General features: G+C 36.4%; 1 protein-coding gene across 2 annotated transcripts in view; it reads left to right on the top strand.

The window, feature by feature from the left end:
- The window catches only part of UBE2V2 (ubiquitin conjugating enzyme E2 V2), a 58,870-nt gene extending 48,312 nt beyond the window's left edge, over positions 1 to 10,558 (top strand). For both annotated transcript variants that reach the window (XM_039223658.1, XM_039223657.1), the window contains one exon: positions 5,914 to 10,558. In XM_039223658.1, coding sequence (XP_039079589.1) covers positions 5,914 to 6,060 — 147 coding nt within the window. In that variant the 3' untranslated portion in view covers positions 6,061 to 10,558. The remainder of the gene's footprint in view (positions 1 to 5,913) is intronic.
- The last annotated feature ends 9,068 nt before the right edge of the window (positions 10,559 to 19,626 follow it).

Below are 19,626 nucleotides of genomic sequence, written 5' to 3'. Positions count from 1 at the left end.
TGTAGAGTATCATGTCGTCTGCGAAAAGTGAAAGTTTGACTTCCTCTTTGCCAATTCTGATGCCTTTGATTTCCTTTCGTTGTCTGATGGCTGATGCTAGGACTTCCAGCACTATGTTAAACAACAGTGGTGAGAGTGGACATCCCTGTCGTGTTCCTGATCTCAGGGGGAAAGCTCTCAGTTTTTCCCCGTTGAGGAGGATGTTAGCTGAGGGCTTCTCATAGCTGGCTTTTATGATGTTTAAGTAAGTTCCTTTTATCCCGCCTTCTCGAGGGTCTTTATTAAGAAGGGATGTTATATTTTGTCAAATGCTTTTTCTGCATCTATCGACAGGATCATATGGTTTTTACCTTTTCTTTTGTTGATGTGATGTATCACATTGATTTGCGAATGTTGAACCAGCCCTGTAACCCAGGAATGAATCCCACTTGATCTTGATGGATGATTCTTTTTATGTGCTGTTGGATTCGATTTGCGAGGATCTTGTTGAGGATTTTTGCATCCGTATTCATCAAGGATATTGGCCTGTAGTTCTCCCTTTTTGCTGGATCTCTGTCTGGCTTGGGAATCAGAGTGATGCTGGTGTCATAAAATGAATCTGGAAGTTTTCCTTCGATTTCTGTTTTTTGGAATAGCTTGAGAAGATTTGGGATTAATTCCATTTTAAATGTCTGGTAGAACTCTCCTGGGAAGCCATCAGGTCCAGGGCTCTTATTTGTTGGGAGGTTTTTGATCACTGATTCGATTTCTTCACTCGTTATGGGTCTGTTCAGATTTTCTATTTCTCCCATGTGAATTTTGGTAGTGAGTGTGTGTTTAGGAATTTGTCCATTTCTTCTAAGTTGTCCAATTTGTTGGCATATAATTTTTCATAGTGTTCCCTGATAATTGCTTGTATTTCTGAGGGGTTGGTTGTAATAAGTCCATTTTCATTTATGATTTTGTCTATTTGGGTGCTCTCTCTCTTCTTTTTGAGAAGCCCAGCTAGAGGTTTGTCAATTTTGTTTATTTTTTCAAAGAACCAACTCTTGGTTTCATTGATCTGTTCAATTCTTTCTTTGGTCTCTATGTTGTTTATTTCTGCTCTGATTTTTACTATTTCTCTTCTTCTGCTAGGTTTGGGGTGCTCTTGTTGCTCTGCCTCTAGTTCCTTTAGGCTAGTTGTTAGATTTTGCATTTGCGCTTTCTCTAATTTCTTGAAATAGGCCTGGAGTGCAATGTGCTTTCCTTTTAGGACTGCCTCTGCCGCATCCCATAGAGTTTGGATTGTTTTATTTTCATTTTCATTTGTTTCCATATATTTTTAAATTTCTTCTCTAATTGCCTGATTGGCCCATTCATTCTTTAGTAGGGTGTTGTTTAACCCTCCATGTTTTTGGAGGTTTTCCAGACTTCTTCCTGTGATTGATTTCAAGTTTCAAAGCATTATGATCTGAAAGTGTGCATGGTATGATATCAAATTCTTTTATATTTATTGAAGGCTGCTTTATGCCCCAGTTTGTGATCTTTCTTGGAGAATGTGCCATGTGCACTTGAGAAGAAAGTGAATTCCGTGGTCTCAGGATGCAGAGTTTTAAATATATCTGTCAGATCCATCTGGTCCATTGTGTCATTCAAGTCCATTGTTTCTTTAGTGATTTTCTGTCTGGTTGGTCTATCCATTGCTGTAAGTGGAGTATTAAAGTCCCCTGCTATTAGCACATTCTTATCTATAAGATTGTTTCTGTTTGTGATTAATTTAAATATTTAGGTGCTCCCATATTTGGTGCATAATTGTCAGTTCTTCCTGATGGATGGACCCTGTAATTATTATGTAATGCCCTTCTTCATCCCTTGTTATTGTCTTTAATTTAAAGACCAGTTTGTCCGATATAAGTATAGCTACTCCTGCTTTCTTTTAACTTCTTGTAGCAGGATAGATATTTCTCCAACCCCTTACTTTTAATCTGAAAGTATCTTCCAATCTAAAATGAGTTTCTTGTAGACAGCATATATATGGATTTTGTTTTTTTATCCATTCTGCTACCGTGTCTTTTGATTGGAGCATTCAGCCCATTTACATTCAGTGTTATTGTTGAAATATGTGGGTTTAAAGTCATTGTGTCCTTTGTGGGGTTCATGCTTGTGGTGGTGTCTCTGGTGTCTTCATTCCTTGCAACACTTCCCTCAGAGAGTCCCCCTCAGGATTTCTTGATGGGCTGGCTTAGTGGTGACAAATTCTTTCAATTTTTGTTTATTTGGAAAGACTTTTATGTCTCCTTCTATTTTGAATTACAGGCTTCCTGCAAAGAGGATTCTTGGCTGCATATTTTTTCTGTTCATCACATTGAAGATCTCCTGCCATTCCTTTCTGGCCTGCCAAGTTTCAGTAGATAGGTCTGTCACCACTCTGATAGATTTCCCTTTGTATGTTAGAACCCTTTCTCCCTAGCTGCTTTCAAAATTCTCTCTTTGTCCCTATATTTTGCCATTTTCACTATGATGTCGTGCAGAAGATCGATTCAAATTACGTCAGAGGGGAGTTCTCTGTGCCTCTTGTATTTCAACGTTTTCTTCCTTCCCCAGGTTGGGGAAGTTCTCTGGTATAATTTGTTCCAGGACTCCTTCAGCACCTTTCCCTCTCTCTTCCTCTTCTGGGATTCCTATGATACGGATATTGTTGCGTTTGACTGTATCGCTGAGCTCTCTAATTCTTCTTTCTTGTTCCTGGTTCAGTTTGTCTCTTTTTTTGTCAGCTTCTTGTTTTTCTCTAATGGTGTCTTCTAAATCACTTATTCTCTTTTCTGCCTCTTCAATCCGTGCATTGGACACCTCTAGTTTATTATGTATTTCATTTATCTCATTTTTTAATTCTTCATGGCTATTATTGTTCTCCATGTTGTTTGTAGCCATAGTTTCTTTGATGTCCTCTATGCTTTTTGCAAGCCCAGCTATTAATTTTACGATTATTGTTCTAAAATCTTGTTCAGTTATGCTGCTTATATCTGTTTTGAGCAGTTCCTTAGCTATCAATTCTTCTTGGAATTTCTTTGGTGGAGAGCTCTTTCGTTTTGTCATTTTGGTTAGCTTTCTGGCTCTTGTTAGTTTTAAAGACTTGTTACACACTCTGCACCTGTGAGCACTGCTGTACCCAAGAAGACTCTTTGACTGTCCAGGTTGTATCCTTTCAGAAAGTGTTCTTTGAATGGTATCTCTTGGTCTCTCATGTTGAGACCTTGTTAATTTTATTTTCCTACTCGTAGTGGTATTTGGGACTCTCCACCATGTGTACTTTGGCTTGTTTCTTGAGGTAGCCCTGGAGAAGAAAACAGACAGACAAACACACAGGGAACAGAGGGACACAAACGCACAGACAAATCCAACAATCATGCTGAGAGGTAAAACTCAAAAGTAATGAGAAAGGATGGAGGCGGGAAGGCGACTGATAGAAAATAAAAACACATAAAGAGTCAAAAAGAAGAAAAGAAAAGGAAGAAAGAAGAAAACCAATAGACAAAGATCGGTTCAAAGCATATAACCAGATTTCCCAGCTACAATTAAATAGCCAGGTGTATGCAGTGCTGGTTGAAGAGCATAGAGAAAGAGAGAGATGATAGGGTGGAGATGAGGCAAAAATGGAAAAAGAATGAACAGGCAGAAGGGATAAGAAGCTCTTTTCAAAGAGCTAAAGGGGAGCACCACCTTTCTTGATTACTGTACCTTAGTAGTAAGTTTTACATTTGGAAAAACTTTGTTACTTTTTTTTTTTTGGCTATTCTGGGTTCTTTGCATTTCCACATGAATTTTAAAATAATCTTGTTCATTTCTACAAAAACACAAAACAAAAAACCTCATGTAGTTGAAAATTTGATAGGGCCTTTATTAAATCTGTAGACTGTGTTGAGGAGTATTGTCATCTTAGCAACATGTACAGGGGATGTCTTTCCATTTATTTAGGTCTTTAATATTTTAACAGTAATTTACAGTTTTCATTATATCAGTCTTAAATTTCTTTTGTTAAATTCATATCTATGTATTTTATTTTTACCCAGTTGTAAATGCATTATCTTCTTAATTCTATTTTCAGATTGTTTATTTCAGATATACAGACATGAGTTCTTTTAATTAATTGATTTTTTTTTTTTTATTTTAAAGAGGGGGGAGAGGGGCGAGGGAGAATCTTAAGCAGGTTCCAGACTCAGCATGGAGCCGAGTGTGGGGCTCGATCCCATGACCCTGGGATCATGACCTGAGCCTAAATCAAGAGTTGGACGCTCAACCAGTTGTCACCCAGGTGCCTGTACAAACATGGTTTTATAAATTGATCTTGTATCCTGTAGTTGTGCTCTATTTGTTTTTTAGTTCTACTAGTTTCTTTAATGAATACCTTAAGATTTTCTATAAACAAGATCATGTCATCTGCAAGTGGAGATTGACTTACTCATTCTTTTCAATCTGATGTCTCATTTCATTTTCTTGCCTGATTGCCTGGTTGGAACCCCCAGTATAGTCATGAGTAGCCATGATGATTAAGTGTGATGTTAACTGTAGGTTTTATAGATGTCATTTATCAGGCTGAGGAAGTTCCCTCTATTCCTGGTTTATTGAGTGTTTTTTATCAGAAAAGTTGTTGGGTTTTTATCAGATGCTTTCTTATGATTATTGAAATAATTATGATTTTTGTTCTCTATTCTGTTAATAATGGTGTTTTATATTGACTGACTTTTTAAAATCCTGAGCCAACTTGTAGTTCCAGGATAAATCCTACTTTGTAATCTTTCTTATGTGTTGCTCAAAGTCAGCCAGAGGTAAGAATTTATCAAGTCTTCTCTTGAGCCTTTGTACAGTCCTGATTGTGTGTGGTCTTCTAGATTCACAGGCACATGTTGGAACTTTTCAACGCCCCTGTGGACATCTCATTTCCCTATTTGTCCTCTGAAATATTTTGAACACCTTCCTGTTTGACCTGTTATTGTCTCCCCAGGCAGCAGAGATATTAAAATTGACCCTGATTATTTTTGACTAATGCCTGGGGTAGGTGTGGAGGTAGGTGGGAGGAGAAATATGCAGTACTCAATAGATGAATTTTGAGAACAGATAAAGAAAAACCCTGAGGGGCACCTGGGTGGCTCAGTTGGTTAAGCATCGAACTCTTGGTTTTGGCTCAGGTCATGATCTCATGGTCTCATGAGTTAAAGCCCCATGTTAGGCTTTGTGTTGACAGCACGGAGGCTGCTTGGGATTCTCTCTCTCTCTCTGTCTGTCTCTCTCTCTCTCTCTCTCTCTTTTCCCCTCCCCCACTCATGCTGTCTCTGTTTCTCTCAAAATAAAGAAACTTAAGGAAAAAAAACATGCCCCTGAGTAGGGTTTTCCAGGGAACCACCAGACAAGTCAAGTGAGTCAGTTACCTAGTTACCTAGGCTTTGAAGTTGCTCCAGCCCCATTCTGTCAGTCTTCCACAGTGAAGGTTAGGTTAGTATAGTGCAGAGAATATATTGGGAAGAAAATCCAAAAGCAGAGATTGGTTTAACAGCTCTTTTCTAAATCCCAGTGGAGATAATTGTCCAGATTCTGGGTAGTGGCATTGGAAATGGAGAGGAACCTTAAGACCTTGTCTCATCAAGAAGGAATTGGCAACTATATTTACAGTGTAGTTACTTAATGTAATGTTTATTTCTGTTGTCCAAAGTTCACTACATGTTTATTGTAAGATATAAAAAAGCACACACACACAAGACAGATTTTTAGGAAATCCCTGTTACAGAGGAGTTTTTATCCTGTGTTATGAACCTGTAGTTTTATAGTGTTTCTTTTTGAAAATAGAGCCAGGCTATGGATTTTTAAAGCACTTCTTATTAAAGTATGTTTTATATAAGTAGATGTTTTAGTACTTTAAATTTTGTGGTTAACTTTGCTCTTTCCCCCCCATTTCAGGTGGATGCGCGGAGCATACCAGTGTTAGCAAAATGGCAAAACTCATATAGCATTAAAGTCGTACTCCAGGAGCTACGGCGTCTGATGATGTCCAAAGAAAATGTGAAGCTTCCACAGCCGCCAGAAGGACAGACATACAACAATTAATTTTAGTGGATCTCAAACTTGTCTTAAATCAACAACCTTCTACTCATGTTAATGTCTTGATTAAATATCACAATGCAAAATACCCACACATTAAGTAAAAGATTTCCAGCTGGTAAACATGACCTGGACATTTGTAAGGATATATTTAATACATGTACACCATTATGTTTTCAGCTTACAGGAGGAAAAATGCAGCACCATTTGTTTTCTCTTGTTAAGGCACTGTCATTTAAGCATAAACCTGGAGTACTCAAGATAGAATTCAGGTTTTCAAGATGAAAGCATGGAGAGAAGAGTCATATGCTGTGGAAGCATGTGTGTTTCTGAAAAGTAAAAAATTAAATCTCAAGAAGGAAAAACAGAACTGGCATGCTTTATCCATCTTGCTTAGTGAAAGAGCTTCAAGTTGAAATTGTCTAAAGTAGCAGGTACAATGAATATTGTCACAAATTGTGTTGATTTTTGAAGCGGTGTGGGTGCTGACTACTAGTAGTATCAAAAATATGTTCAGGATTGTTTTGATACCTGTATTTATAATAAAAAAATGTTGTGGGGAAGGCCGATGAATACCTGTTAAAAGCCGTTCCTGTGTGTTATATGTGACAGACATGGTAAATATTTGTTTACAGTCTTTGTTTGACAAACCATGCATTTAAGTGAAATCAACAAAAAAGGAAATAGGTGTATGGATATGTGATTTTGAGATTAAAGTTAGTCTTAAAATGTAAATAAAACGTGGAACATGTCCTGAGAAACCGTGCCATTTCTATTATGTTGATGTGGTACATGTATAGTACCTTGCTGAGGTAGCAGAAATTGGAATTACTGTAGCAATTCATCTATAAACACCTTTTATTATTACTCTATTTTGTATACTTCTTGTGAATTGGAATTTGCAGAGTATTTCAGAGAACAAATTGCCTAATTTGTTTAATTTCTTCTTTGGAGAAGGAGGAATCCCAGGTATTATATTTAGAATTTGAGTTTTACCAGAAATATTATTTAAAAATGTTTGGATTCTGGCAATTCTTACAGAATTCTAGATTGCAGATTATCCAAATACACATTCCATTTTTAATTTGTAACTTCTTTTTCTTTAATTTTCTATGACACGTCTTCTCCTAGTGCTTTTAATACTTACTAATTGGGATTAATTTTATCCAGTTTCACTTAATCTCCACTTTGGTGGCAAATACTACTTTTGAATTGAAAGTTCATTTGTGTTCTGCCTTTACCAAAATAGGCTTTTAGGTCACTTTTTCATTTCAAAGCACTGGGTATACTATTTTGTTAAAAATACTCCCTTCTTATGAATTCACTGAAGTAAATAGAAAGGTATTCAGGTAATAAGGACAAATTTCTCAAAAACGTCCTGATGTGTTTTTATCAATTCATTCAAAGTTAAAGATCTGGATTACTTATTCTTGGTCAGTAATACATGAAAGTCAGTGATAGTTTGTCTAAATTTACTAATTTCAACATGGCTATTCTTTTTCATTATCAAAGAGGTTTAAAATGCTTTCAAATGACAGAAAATATATACACACAAATTAGTGCATGTGTAATTTATTAAACTAGGTTTGAAATCTTACCTTGGAATACATTCTTAAAATTTTTAAATGGTTGAAGATAAACTTGAATTACAATGGCATCATGTAAGACCATTGCGGGTGGTCTGAATCAGTTTAACAACTCCTTTTCCACTTTGAGAATGTGTCTTGTCACACATTGAAACTAATAACCATTTGAATGCTGTTAAATAATTTATATCTTGGTGGCCTGAGAATCTGAGTACTTGATCACCTGTCTTTTTTCTGCATATCGACTGTTGTGAAGGGTTTCTTCTCCCAAGTATATGTTCTGTGAGTTGGCCCTAGAATGTTTGTTTCCTCTGTTTTTGTTTTTGGGACTGTGGATCTCTGCAGAAATCTGCATGCCAATTAGCCAGTTCCCAAAGCAGAACCCGTTTTGCATGTCACAATCAAGATACACATGGCAATCTAAGACACACTGGTTGATTATAGAAGGAGGTTATGCAGAGCCGCTCTTAACTATAGTAACATTTCTAAGACTGCATTTTTGAAGCAATTTTTCCTTTGTTTTCTAAAATGGCTAAGGTTATAGGAATGTGTGGTATTAAATGAACTGTAAAATTGCCTTTGAAACGTTGTTTAAAAGGCTAGCAGTTGCGACCCTAGGGGATGATCATATATTAATAAAGATTACAAAAATAAAATTCTTGTCTTATTAGGTCAATGTTATGCTTTAATGGTTTTAATTACTAGATTTCAGAATTGCTGATTTTAACATTTTACTAATATTTAAAGTAATGGCATTTATTATGGGTTTTCAGAATTTTGAAACATTTGTAAGGATAGTCAGTGGTATTTGAGTCTTCTGGGTTTAATCGAGAAGAAATTTATAATTTCAAATTATCCTTTTAAAAGAATGTATCAGTTCAGTTTGATTAAGTGCTTGGAGAGTATATTAGTTTTACTACATATGGTTTATTACTCTGGGTAACTTAATGCCAGTTCATTGATTTAAACATTTCCCACTATATATATTATTATTATTGGTAAATACATGTGAAATTAATGTTGTATTGAAAATTTAGAGGATACAGATGGAAAATATTAGTACATTATCTTTAATAGCTGTGGTGTGCATGGCCTTGGGTGGTTCTGGTAGGTGCATCATGGAATTAAATTACTTTGGTCAGAACTATGTTAACCTTTTTAGTGAGTACATGACTATGTTCTTACATGCATTTTAAAGAATATAAGTACTAATGATAAAAATCATGGGATTTGGGAAGTATGTAAGGATTTTTTTCCCTAGGTTTCCTTTTAGGAGTATATTTTTTAGACATATGTATAGAACCATAGTATCATTTATTGCTGGGAAGGATCCAAAAGGCACTGATTTTACTTTTCTGATAACTATCCATACAATTTTCCAGTACCAACTTGATTGATTTTTGGTTATTTTCACAAAAATTTTCCCATTCTCACAATTCTGGAAAGTATATGTATTTTGTATATAAAATAGAAACATTATAAAAAGGAATGGATGCAATGTATTACAGAATTGATAAGAGCATTAGCTGTTAATTCCCACCCAGTACTGTGTTTACTAAAAAGCAGGAAATGTATGGAAATAAAGTATCTTTTTTGCTAAAGCTAGTATGCATTATAGAAGTTATAGAGTGGAGGGAAATCTTGCCAGTTCACACAGAAAATGCCATTTTAAAAGTATATTGGAGCATTGAAAATGAAAAATATGCCATAAGCATTTTCTGAAGAGAAAATTTTGAAGGTATTTGATGATACAGAAATTGACGTCAAAACTACCGTTTTGTGAAATTAGGGAGTTTGGGGAACTCATGGGGTGAATACATGATTAATAAAATAATTGGATAGGAAGAGAGTGCCATGGTGTTTACATCCTTAGTAGGATATTCTTACCAAAAAAAAAAAAAAAAAATTCTTAAGGTTCTGCTTCATCTCATTTTACATGTAGTCTATAAGAACAACCCACAAGTTTTTTTAGCAAGTTCATTTAGGAAATCAACAATAAAAGCCAGATAGATCTCACGTTCTTAACTTAGATTTCAGTAATCATTTTTTTCTAAAGTGAGTGATCAAATACCATTTAAGATTTGTGCAGTGATCCATTTGCTGCCAAATGTAGACTGATGCGAATTATTTTATCTTGTCCTTGTTCAGTAATCAACTATTTAAGTATATCTAGAAGTTTTGGCAGCCAAGAAATTATACAAAAGTGAAGTTTATATTCTACTCCCAAAGGAAGACTAATAGTTGACAGTAAGAATCCAAACAGTAAAGAGAAACCTGTGGTCAGTAAAGAGGCAAATTATTGAGTTGAGAGTAAAAACTTTGAGTTGTTCAGTCCAGCAGTTGAGTAATTTTTTAAAGAATATTTTTTTCAAAAATTATAAGGAAGCACTATTAACAATTGAGTGTATATTTTTCATCTAATGTAATTGCTTTTTTAAAACAATAGGTAACAAAGTAACCTGGAAAATTTACAATGTAATGTGAAGTGAGATTTTAACAGGATGTCCTCATATTGTAAAATTAGTTACAATCAACAAGCATGGTAACTGTAAATGCTTGATTACACAGGGTAGTATTTTACAGCCTACTTTGTAGTTTAGCAGCCTTTAAGAGGAACAAAAGTAGATTTTCTTCACAGTTGATAACTGACAAAGAGAAATGTATTGTTTTACTCCTTTTCAAGCCAAGCAAGTAATGATTGTCAGATGTCCAGATTATATCTTTTATCATAAATTATCTTTCTTTTACTATAATTTTAAAAATCTAGATAATTTAAAGTGGACAGTAGACTTCTTCAATAATTGCAATACTCAAAATAAAAATTGAGTACACAAAAGTAAAATATCTAGTTGCCTGGGTTTCTTAATCTTTAGTAATGTATGGACTTCTTTAAGGAGAAAAATAAACTTGTGGACTCAGTATTGTTTTGAATTATGTTTGTTAAAACATTGTTTAATGCATAAAGCTGTACTAATGCAAATGTTGTATATGCTCTTGGGCCTTTATAAAATTATAAAGTAAATTACATACAACCACAGAATAATTAAAATGTAAAATAATTTAGAATTGAGGATGTTTTATTTAATCTGCTTGAAATGTAAATATTGGTGTTATCTCTTGCCTTTTTTTTTTTTTTTTTTGGCCATGTCTATACGGTGGTGTGCTGCTTGACCTCAACTTTTCTTACCCTCTTTTCTCTTAACCAGACTGCCACAGAAATGTCTTTGCTATGTTATCTGACCTTCATTTGGTGTAAATACAGTTCTGTATTCGGTCTGTTATTGTTCTTTTCTATTAACCAGACAGTTCTTGAAAAGAACTAAAACTCCTGAGTCTGCTTTTAGACCCACAGTTGTCTTAAACCCTTGATCATGAAGCATTAGAGTGATACTTAGCTGTCATCGTCGTCCTGCATAGATAAGAAAATTATTTATAATTGGTGATGATGACTTGAAACATTGATAACATTTTAATTTAGGGTAACACATTTTATTTTTATTTTTTAATGTTATTTTTTTATTTATATCTGAGAAAGAGACAGTGTGAGCAGGGGAAGGTCAGAGAGAACCCTGAATCTGAAACAGGCTCCAGGTTCTGAGCTAGCTGTCAGCACAGAGCATGACACGGGGCTTGAACCCACGAACTGTGAGATCATGACCTGAGCCAAAGTCGGACGCTTAGGGTAATACATTTTAGTCAGTGGTGCCTTCAAGCTAAATGTGCGATCTGCAGGCTCAGTCGTAAGGAGTAATATTTATTGGTTTTGAATACAGACTGCAGTTAAAAGAAGTCCCTCCCTTTATGTTTTGACTACTCTTATCATTCTCTGGTGAATCTTCCTTTCCATCAGCCCATTGTCACCTCTGTTCTTGTGACCAATTCTCTTCTGTCCTGTTGTGGATTTTTTCTTTCAGCTCCTTTAGGCACTTTCATTTTCCCCCATCATCCTGGTTGTGGTCCCCTCCATCTTCCTTTGACATTGACACTAACCATGAATTTGAAGAATACTCTTGGGAGATCACTTCACCACTTGAACCACTTGCTATGCCCTCCTTCCTACCACCTGCCCTTTGTTCATCACCTCTGTTAATGTTTGTAATCCTGTTTCCTTACCTGACTCCTCTCCTAACTTCTTTACCACTCTGATTTGTAGGTCTTTTTCTCAACCTGTCACTGTTGTCTTCCTTTGTCCTCATGTGTTGATGTTTTTGGCTTTACTTCTGAGAGTTGATGTCCAGGCATCCAACTATGGTGGTCATGATCATCACAATAATAAAGTTGTAAAGTTATTTATAAATCTATTTTAATAATTAAATTATTTGAATTTTAAATAACATACCTCCAAAGTATATTTTTTGGAACTAAAAATAAAAAATTGTATTATTATTTTCTTATTGAGATACTTAAGATTATTAAAAATACCATCTTTTGAAAACAAATGTATTTGGCTACAGAGAAAAGTTAGAATTAATTTTTTGGATTAAAAATTGTTGGAATCATGACTGCCAGAAATGAGGTAACTTTTTATGTAATGAAAACTTAGTTCTGTTAACCAAACACATTGGGATAGTTTTTTTTTGTTTTTTTTTGGGGGGGGGGGATAGTTACTTTCAAGACTTTCCCGTGTTAAGTCCTTGTGAAATGCTACTTACTACTATATGGATACAGATCATAATATTGAGGTGACACGTAAATGTAAATTATGGTCAACTCTTGGTTGAATGAATGATCACATTGGCACTGACAGAGCCTAAGTGCCCATTAGGATTAAGGTTCTAAGGAGAACAGGATAGTAATATTGATAATGAAGAGTAGAGAAGAAGCTAATAAAATCCTGGGGTAAATAACCATTTTGCCATATACCCTATGACTTTGGGCCAGTTAGCCTATGTAACTACCTTCAGTTTCTTCTGTAAAGTCCATGTTTACCCAGAGTTGTGGTTTCATGAAATAATATGAATGTTTTAATTACAGTCTGATACAGAGTGATCAATACATGCTGGCATTGAAAGATGTTATTGATCTAAGAGCATTAAATCTTAAATTATGTTAAAGTATGCATTTGCATCAAGTCTCTACTATGTAAACTGTGGGCTGATTTTTCAAGAGGCTATATGAGATTATGTAGGCTTCATTTAAGCTGTTTGTGCATTCTGGATGAAATTTTTTTTATTTTATTTCAGTTTGTTTATTTTTTGAGAGAGAGAAAGACCGTGCAAGTGGGGGAAGGGGCAGAGAGAGAATCGCAAGCAGGCTCCATTACTGCCAGCACAGAGCCTGACATGGGGCTTGAACTCATGAAACTGCTAGATCATAACCTGAGCTGAAACCAAGAGTCAGACGCTTAAGCAACTGAGCCCCCCATGCATCCCAATTCTGAATGAATTTAGTTTCTGCTCTTGGTTGAAGGTAAACAGATTGGCCTCAGGATGTTAGTCTTGGCGTGCCTGGCACCCCCGCTGTTGGCTGGACGGTCCCCTCCCTCTGTTCTGCACTTGGGTGTGGTAGGCCTGTTGGATCCACCTCTCGATGGATACAGTTTCTCTGACACCAGCAACAGGTCTTCATGTTGAAATCCATTGGGAAGAGGTAACCTAACCTGTAGTGCAAAAGAAAGCCTTCATAACTTGGGCTGAAAGCCCCACTATTTCAACTGCATTCCAGTAGAAAATTTCATATATGCAACCTACATAAGTATATATGCTAAGGAACATGATTAAAGGAAAAGGAAATTATATTTTAAACTTGCCTCTTCCATTATTCATCTTCACTTGTGAATATAATTACAGTGAAGTCACTTGAGTCATGGACTCTGCCTGCCCCCTGCAGAGAAGTCTACTTGTAGTAAATGTCATTATGTGGTGCATCGAAGCAAATCCCAAAAGGGGTTTTCCTCTTATTAACCCTTGCCTTCTGGAGTTGTATCTAATGTAATTGTGGACAAGTTAGAAACTTAGTAAATGATTATTCAGTTTTTTTCTAATCAAAGTTAAAATCTAGATTAAGTTAGCATTTGTTCTTAATTCCTCTGCTTTTAATACTGGCTTTACCAGTAACAATTGTCTGATTTTGATCAATTGATTTTATTTGGTTATATTCATTAATTCAGCAGAAGTGTATTAGGTTCCTGCAGTCCACCTGGCATGTATACAGTGGTGAGTGTCACACAGTGTCTTCTCATAGTTACAGTCTACTGCGGCTTAGCAATTGGCAAACAGGCAATTTATCTAGTGGCAAATATCAAGAGAAGTGGTGAAGTGTTGGCATTTGGAGGACATTCATTAAAAGCACTGATCCTTGGGACTTCTAAAGTTCTTGAACAGGTATACATATTATGATCGACAGCGTATCATTTAAAGAGAATAGGGGTGCCTGGGTGGCTCAGTCGGTTAAGCATCTGACTTTAGCTCAGGTCATGATCTCACGGTTCGTGAGTTCAAGCCCTGCATCAAGCTCTGTGCTGAATGTTTGCTCCGAGCCTGGAGCTTGCTTTGGATTCTGTGTCTCTCCTCTCTGCCTCTCTTCCACTCATGCTCTGTCTCTCAAAAATAAATAAATGTTAAAAAAAAAAAAATAGAAACCATTTGTAAATACTGGTTTGCTCATGCTGGTGTTTGGTAACCTGTAAATTATTAAAGGTTGTTTTGTCATTTAAAAATAACTTAGACTTTAGACAGCCCGCATGTTCTCTGGAGTAGTTTCCTCACCCACGAAAGGAAGCTGGAGAAGAGAGGTTCTGAGATGCTTTCAGAGCTAAGGTTGTTGGTTTTTCGGCCACCTCCAGTGTGCTCTAAGCATCATAGAATGCTTTACATGTGTGAAGCCTTGCAGGTCCTGTGGGGGCACTCAGAATAATAATTTTATTTGCACATAGTGTGCAGTCTGCAAAGGATTTAGTGGTATTAGACCAAAACTCCGATTTTAATGCATTTGGGGGAGGGGGGTTAAAATAATACAGAATTTAATTCAGTACCTCTGGGATAGGGCCTAAGGTTCAGTATTTCTTAACTCCCAGTCATGTCCCCTCATTGGTGAACCACACTTTCAGTACCAAAGGGACTAATATACAGTATTTTGGGGAAAAAGTAATAGAAGTGTCTTTAGCATATAGCAGGCACTATTGAATAGGAAATATCAACCATGTTTTGGGTGCTTATGCTCATTCTCTTGCTCCATACAGAGGAGCACTCTACAGAGTGTGCTGATTCTCTTTCTGAATTCTCCCTTCTCACTTACTTTTCTGACCCTCTGCTGTTAATTCCTCTGGTGTTCTTTACTAGCCCCATACTTGAGCTCTGCAGACTGTCAAAGCATGTGTTTGGGGGGGGTGGTGTAGGGGTGATTCTACCCCAGATATCTAAATTTAACATTGCTACATCATGAAGCTTAATTCTGTTTCAAATGTTCCCATCTGGGCTATATATAAATTAGTTTTACTGTGACTGTTGCCTTTGGCATTGTCTTGTGTAGACAGTGATGTGTCCATGCCTCCAGCCCCCACCCTGACTCTCTTCTGTGAGATCACCTTTGGTGCATGCCTTCTATTGTTCTGATTCTCTTTATTTATTTATTTATTTGCAGTGCTAGTCCCTCTCTCTAGTTGGATGGGCATTTCTGAGCACTGCCTCACAGATTCCAAATCTTCATTCCTTGTTAATGCTAGTTCTTTTTCCAACCGTGGGAAATTCCTCACCACTGTTCCAGACACATGGTCATTTACTTTTGCAAAACAAAGGAGATTTTTTCAAGTAGGTTTAAAAACTTTTTTAAAGTTTGTTTTTGTTTCTGTTTTTTAGTGTTTATCTTTGAGAGAGACAGACAGACGTGAGCTGGCCAGTTCAGAGCCTGTCGTGAGGCTCAAACTCATGAGCTGTGAGATCATGAGCTCTGTGACCTCATGAGCTGAGCCGATGTTAGACTGAACCACCCAGTTGCCCCATGGATGATCTTTATTTTAATTCCTTTCTAGTTCTGAACTTCAGCACATAATGTGGGGTTAGGTGGAATTAATGCGTCTTAAAACATTCCAAGCGCTACAGACATTTCTCTTTCTGAGGTTGTGTTGCTATTTGTAGACTTCCTGTTAGCACTCATAGATGAGTCTGACTGTTATCTAATTTTGAGACCATTTCTTTTGAGAATCATTTCTCATGTAAAAATGATGGCTCTAAATACTCAGTTACCACTGTGTTTAGATGTGTTCCCTGGGCAAGGAAGAAATCAGCTACTTCTCAAGATTCAGCTATGTTGAAGGTGCATCTTACTCGGATCACAAATGTGATATTGAGTCACCTTCATGTCAGAAAATATTTTAGTCACCGAAAATTACACCAGTTTTTACCAAATATACTAGTTTTCTGAATTGTTGTCTCTAAACAAAGAGTAAAAGTGCAAATAAAAACTCCACAATGACTTCCAGAACTTTGTTATCAGCTCACTTGCTAAATATTTATGTTCTAGCCAGAATTGAAGATTTTAGTTTTAAAATTATTTTTGTGTATAAGTTTTTGCATGGATATGTTTTCATTTCTCTTGGGTTGACACCTAGGAGTAGAATTGCTGAGTCATGGTAGTAGTGTTTAATCATTTGAGGAATTGCCTGGGTGTTTTAATGTGGCCGTGTCATTTTACATCCCTGCAGCAGTGTATTAGGGTTCCAGTTTCTCCACATCCTTGTCAACACTTAATTTGTTTTTGATTCTAGCAATTCTAATCTGTATAAAGTGGTTTTTCATTGTGGTTTTTACTAATTCCTAATGATGCTAGGCATCTTTTTACAAGATTGCTGGCTACTTGTTTATTTTCTTTAGAGAAATGTCAAGAAGTCCTTCATCCCTTGTTAAAATTGGGTCCTTTGTTTTATTGTTGAGTTGTAAGAAGTTTTATATATTCTGGGTAGTAAGTAGACTCTTAGCAGATACACGGTTTGCAACCCATTGTTTTTTTTAAATGTTTACTTATTTTTAAGTTTTTTTTTGAGAGAGAGACAGAATGTGAGTGGGAGAGGGGCAGAGAGAGGAGACACGAAATTTGAAGCAGGCTCCAAGCTGAGCTGTAGCACAGAGCCCAGTGCGGGGCTCGAAATCACGAACTATGAGATCATGATCTGAGCCAAAGTCGGACGTTTAACTGACTGAGCCACCCGGGCACCCCCGCAACCCATTCTTCATATTGTCTTTTCACTCTCTTGACAGTATTCTTTGATGCCTAAAAGCTTTTAATTTTTATGCAATCCAGTTTTTCTTTTTCTTTTCTTTTTCTTTTTTTTTTTTTNCGGACGTTTAACTGACTGAGCCACCCGGGCACCCCCGCAACCCATTCTTCATATTGTCTTTTCACTCTCTTGACAGTATTCTTTGATGCCTAAAAGGTTTTTAATTTTTATGCATCCAGTTTTTTTTTTTTTTTTTTTTTTTTTTTTTTTTTTTTTTTTGGTTGCTTGTACTTTGAAACATCTAAGTAATCATTGCCTAGTCCAAAATCACTATGATGACTAGTTTTATGTATCAACGTGGCTAGACTATAGTAACCAGTTATTTAATCAGACACTAATCTAGGTATACCTGTTAAGATACTTTATAGATGTAGATACAAATACAGACAACATATACAATCAGCTGACTTTAAGTAAATGAGACTGCCCTCAATAATGGGAGTAGGCTCCTCCAATCAGTTGAAGGCCTTCAGAGAAACACCTCAGGTTTCCTGGAGGAGACTAAATTCTGCAAGTCCTGCCTGAATTTCCAGTCTGCCAGCCTGTCCTACACATTTCAGATTGTCCAGCCCCCACAGTCAGTTGAGCCAGTTCCTTAAATCAGTCTCTATGTTGTGTCTGTCTGTCCGTCCGTCCGTCCGTCCATCCATCCATCCATCCATCCATCCATCCATCTGTCCATCCATCCGTCCATCCATCCGTCCATCCATCCATTCGTCCATCCATCCGTCCATCCATCCATCTGTCCACACATCCATCCATCTATCATCTATTTATCTCTATTGATTAATCAGTCTATCAATCTATCTAGTTGTTTATCATATCCTATTGGTTCTGACTGATTAACAAAGATTTACATCTACAATTTCTTCTCCAAATTTTATGCATGTAACTTTCACATTTAAATCTTTGATTCATTTGAATTAATTTTTGTATATAGTGTGAGGAAGGGGTCCAAATTTATTCTTTTGCATGGTGATACCCAGTTATGTTGGCACCATTTGTTGAATGGTTGTGGCACCCTTCGTAAAAATCAATTTGCCATATATATATGAGTTTATCTCCAGACTTGCAATTATTTTCCATTGATCTGTAAGCCTAGCCTTAATGCCAACACTTCAGTGTCTTGATTGCTGTAACTTTGAGGTAAGTTTTGAAATCAAGAAGTATGAATCCTCCAATGTTCTTGTTTTTTCAAGATTGGGCTATTCTGTGTCCTTTGAATTTCCATATGATTTTTAACATCAACTTGTTCTGACAAAAAGAAAGTTGAAATTGTGATAGAGATTGCGTTGAATCTTTAGATTGCTTTGGGAAGTATTTCCATTTTAATATTAAATCTTCCAACCCATGAACGTGGGGTGGCTTTATTTATCTGCATCTTCTTTCATTTCTTTCAACAGTGTTTCATAGTTTTTTTCTTTGTAGTGTACAAGTCTTGCACTTCTTTTTTAAGTTTATTACCTAGATATGTTACTAGTTTTGATGCTATTATAAATGGAATTGTTCTCTCTTTAAAAAAAAAAACTTAGTGTTTATTTTTGAGAGAGAGTGGGGGGGAAGGGCTGAGAGGGAGACAGAGGATCCAAAGTGGGCCCTTGTGCTGACAGTAGAGACCCTGGTGTGGGGCTCAAACCCATGAACCATTAGCTAGTGACCTGAGCAGAAGTCTGATGCTCAACCAACTAAGCCACCCAGGCACCCCAGGAATTGTTCTCTCTCTCTTTTTTTAATGTTTTATTTATTTTTGAGAGAGATAGAGACAGCATGAGCAGGGAGGTCAGAAAGAGAGGGAGACACAGAATCCGAAGACAGAGCTAGCTCCAGGCTCTGAGCTAGCTGTCAGCACAGAGCCTGACGCAGGGCTTGAACCCACAAACCGTGAGATCATGATCGGGGCTGAAGTTGGACGCTTAACTGACTGAGCTCCCCAGGCGCCCCCCAGGTATTGTTCTCTTAATTTCATAGATGATTCATTGCTACAACTGATTTTTGTATATTGATCATATGTCTGCAATGTTTTTTTTTCTTTGCTATAGGCTCTCTGAAGAGAACTAATGTGTACTCTGTAAGTCTAATGCATTTGTATCTTAATTAGGTTGATTTTATATCCTTGAGAATCTAAGTCCTTTACTGCTTTTCACAGTAGTCTTTACAGTATTCCCAGTGACCAGCACTGTTAGGCATAGCAATTTATAAAATCTTATGATGAAACTAGTTAGTTGTTAGGCATTAACTGAAGTTTAACTCCTCTCTCCCAAATATTGATCTTTGCTTTCTTATTTGTTAGATATGTGCTTATAATGAAGATGTTTGTTACTGTACAAAGGACATAATTTCCATGGAGGGTATGAAAATGAAGCACATGCAATAAAGACAACAACATGAAAACTAACATTCCATGTTGCCCGAGTTGTGATTATTCTGGAAACTATTCTGGAATTGTTTGCTATAATTTCAGATCTGATCCCTGTCTGTAGTGATTCTGAACATGGTATAACAAACTTAAAAGTTTCTCTAAAATTATATGAGGGGATCATTTAAAATTGATACTTTATTTTAGAGAAATTTTTATTTGGCATTTTGTGTGTGTGGGAGTGGAACAGTTATAGGAGGCCTCTTGAAATTAAAGCCTCTCATCCATGCATCTTTTTGTCCAGTGAAGCATAATTCTTTTTTTTTTTCAAATAGTTTATTGTCAAATTAGTTTCCACATAACACCCAGTGCTCATCCCCACAAGTGCCCTCCTCCATGCCATCCCCCCTCCCCCC

This window comes from Hyaena hyaena, unplaced genomic scaffold (genome assembly GCF_003009895.1).
Source record: "Hyaena hyaena isolate Hyena2069 unplaced genomic scaffold, ASM300989v1 scaffold_1428, whole genome shotgun sequence".
Taxonomy (NCBI): domain Eukaryota; kingdom Metazoa; phylum Chordata; class Mammalia; order Carnivora; family Hyaenidae; genus Hyaena; species Hyaena hyaena.
This window is presented reverse-complemented; position numbering and strand designations above follow the sequence as displayed.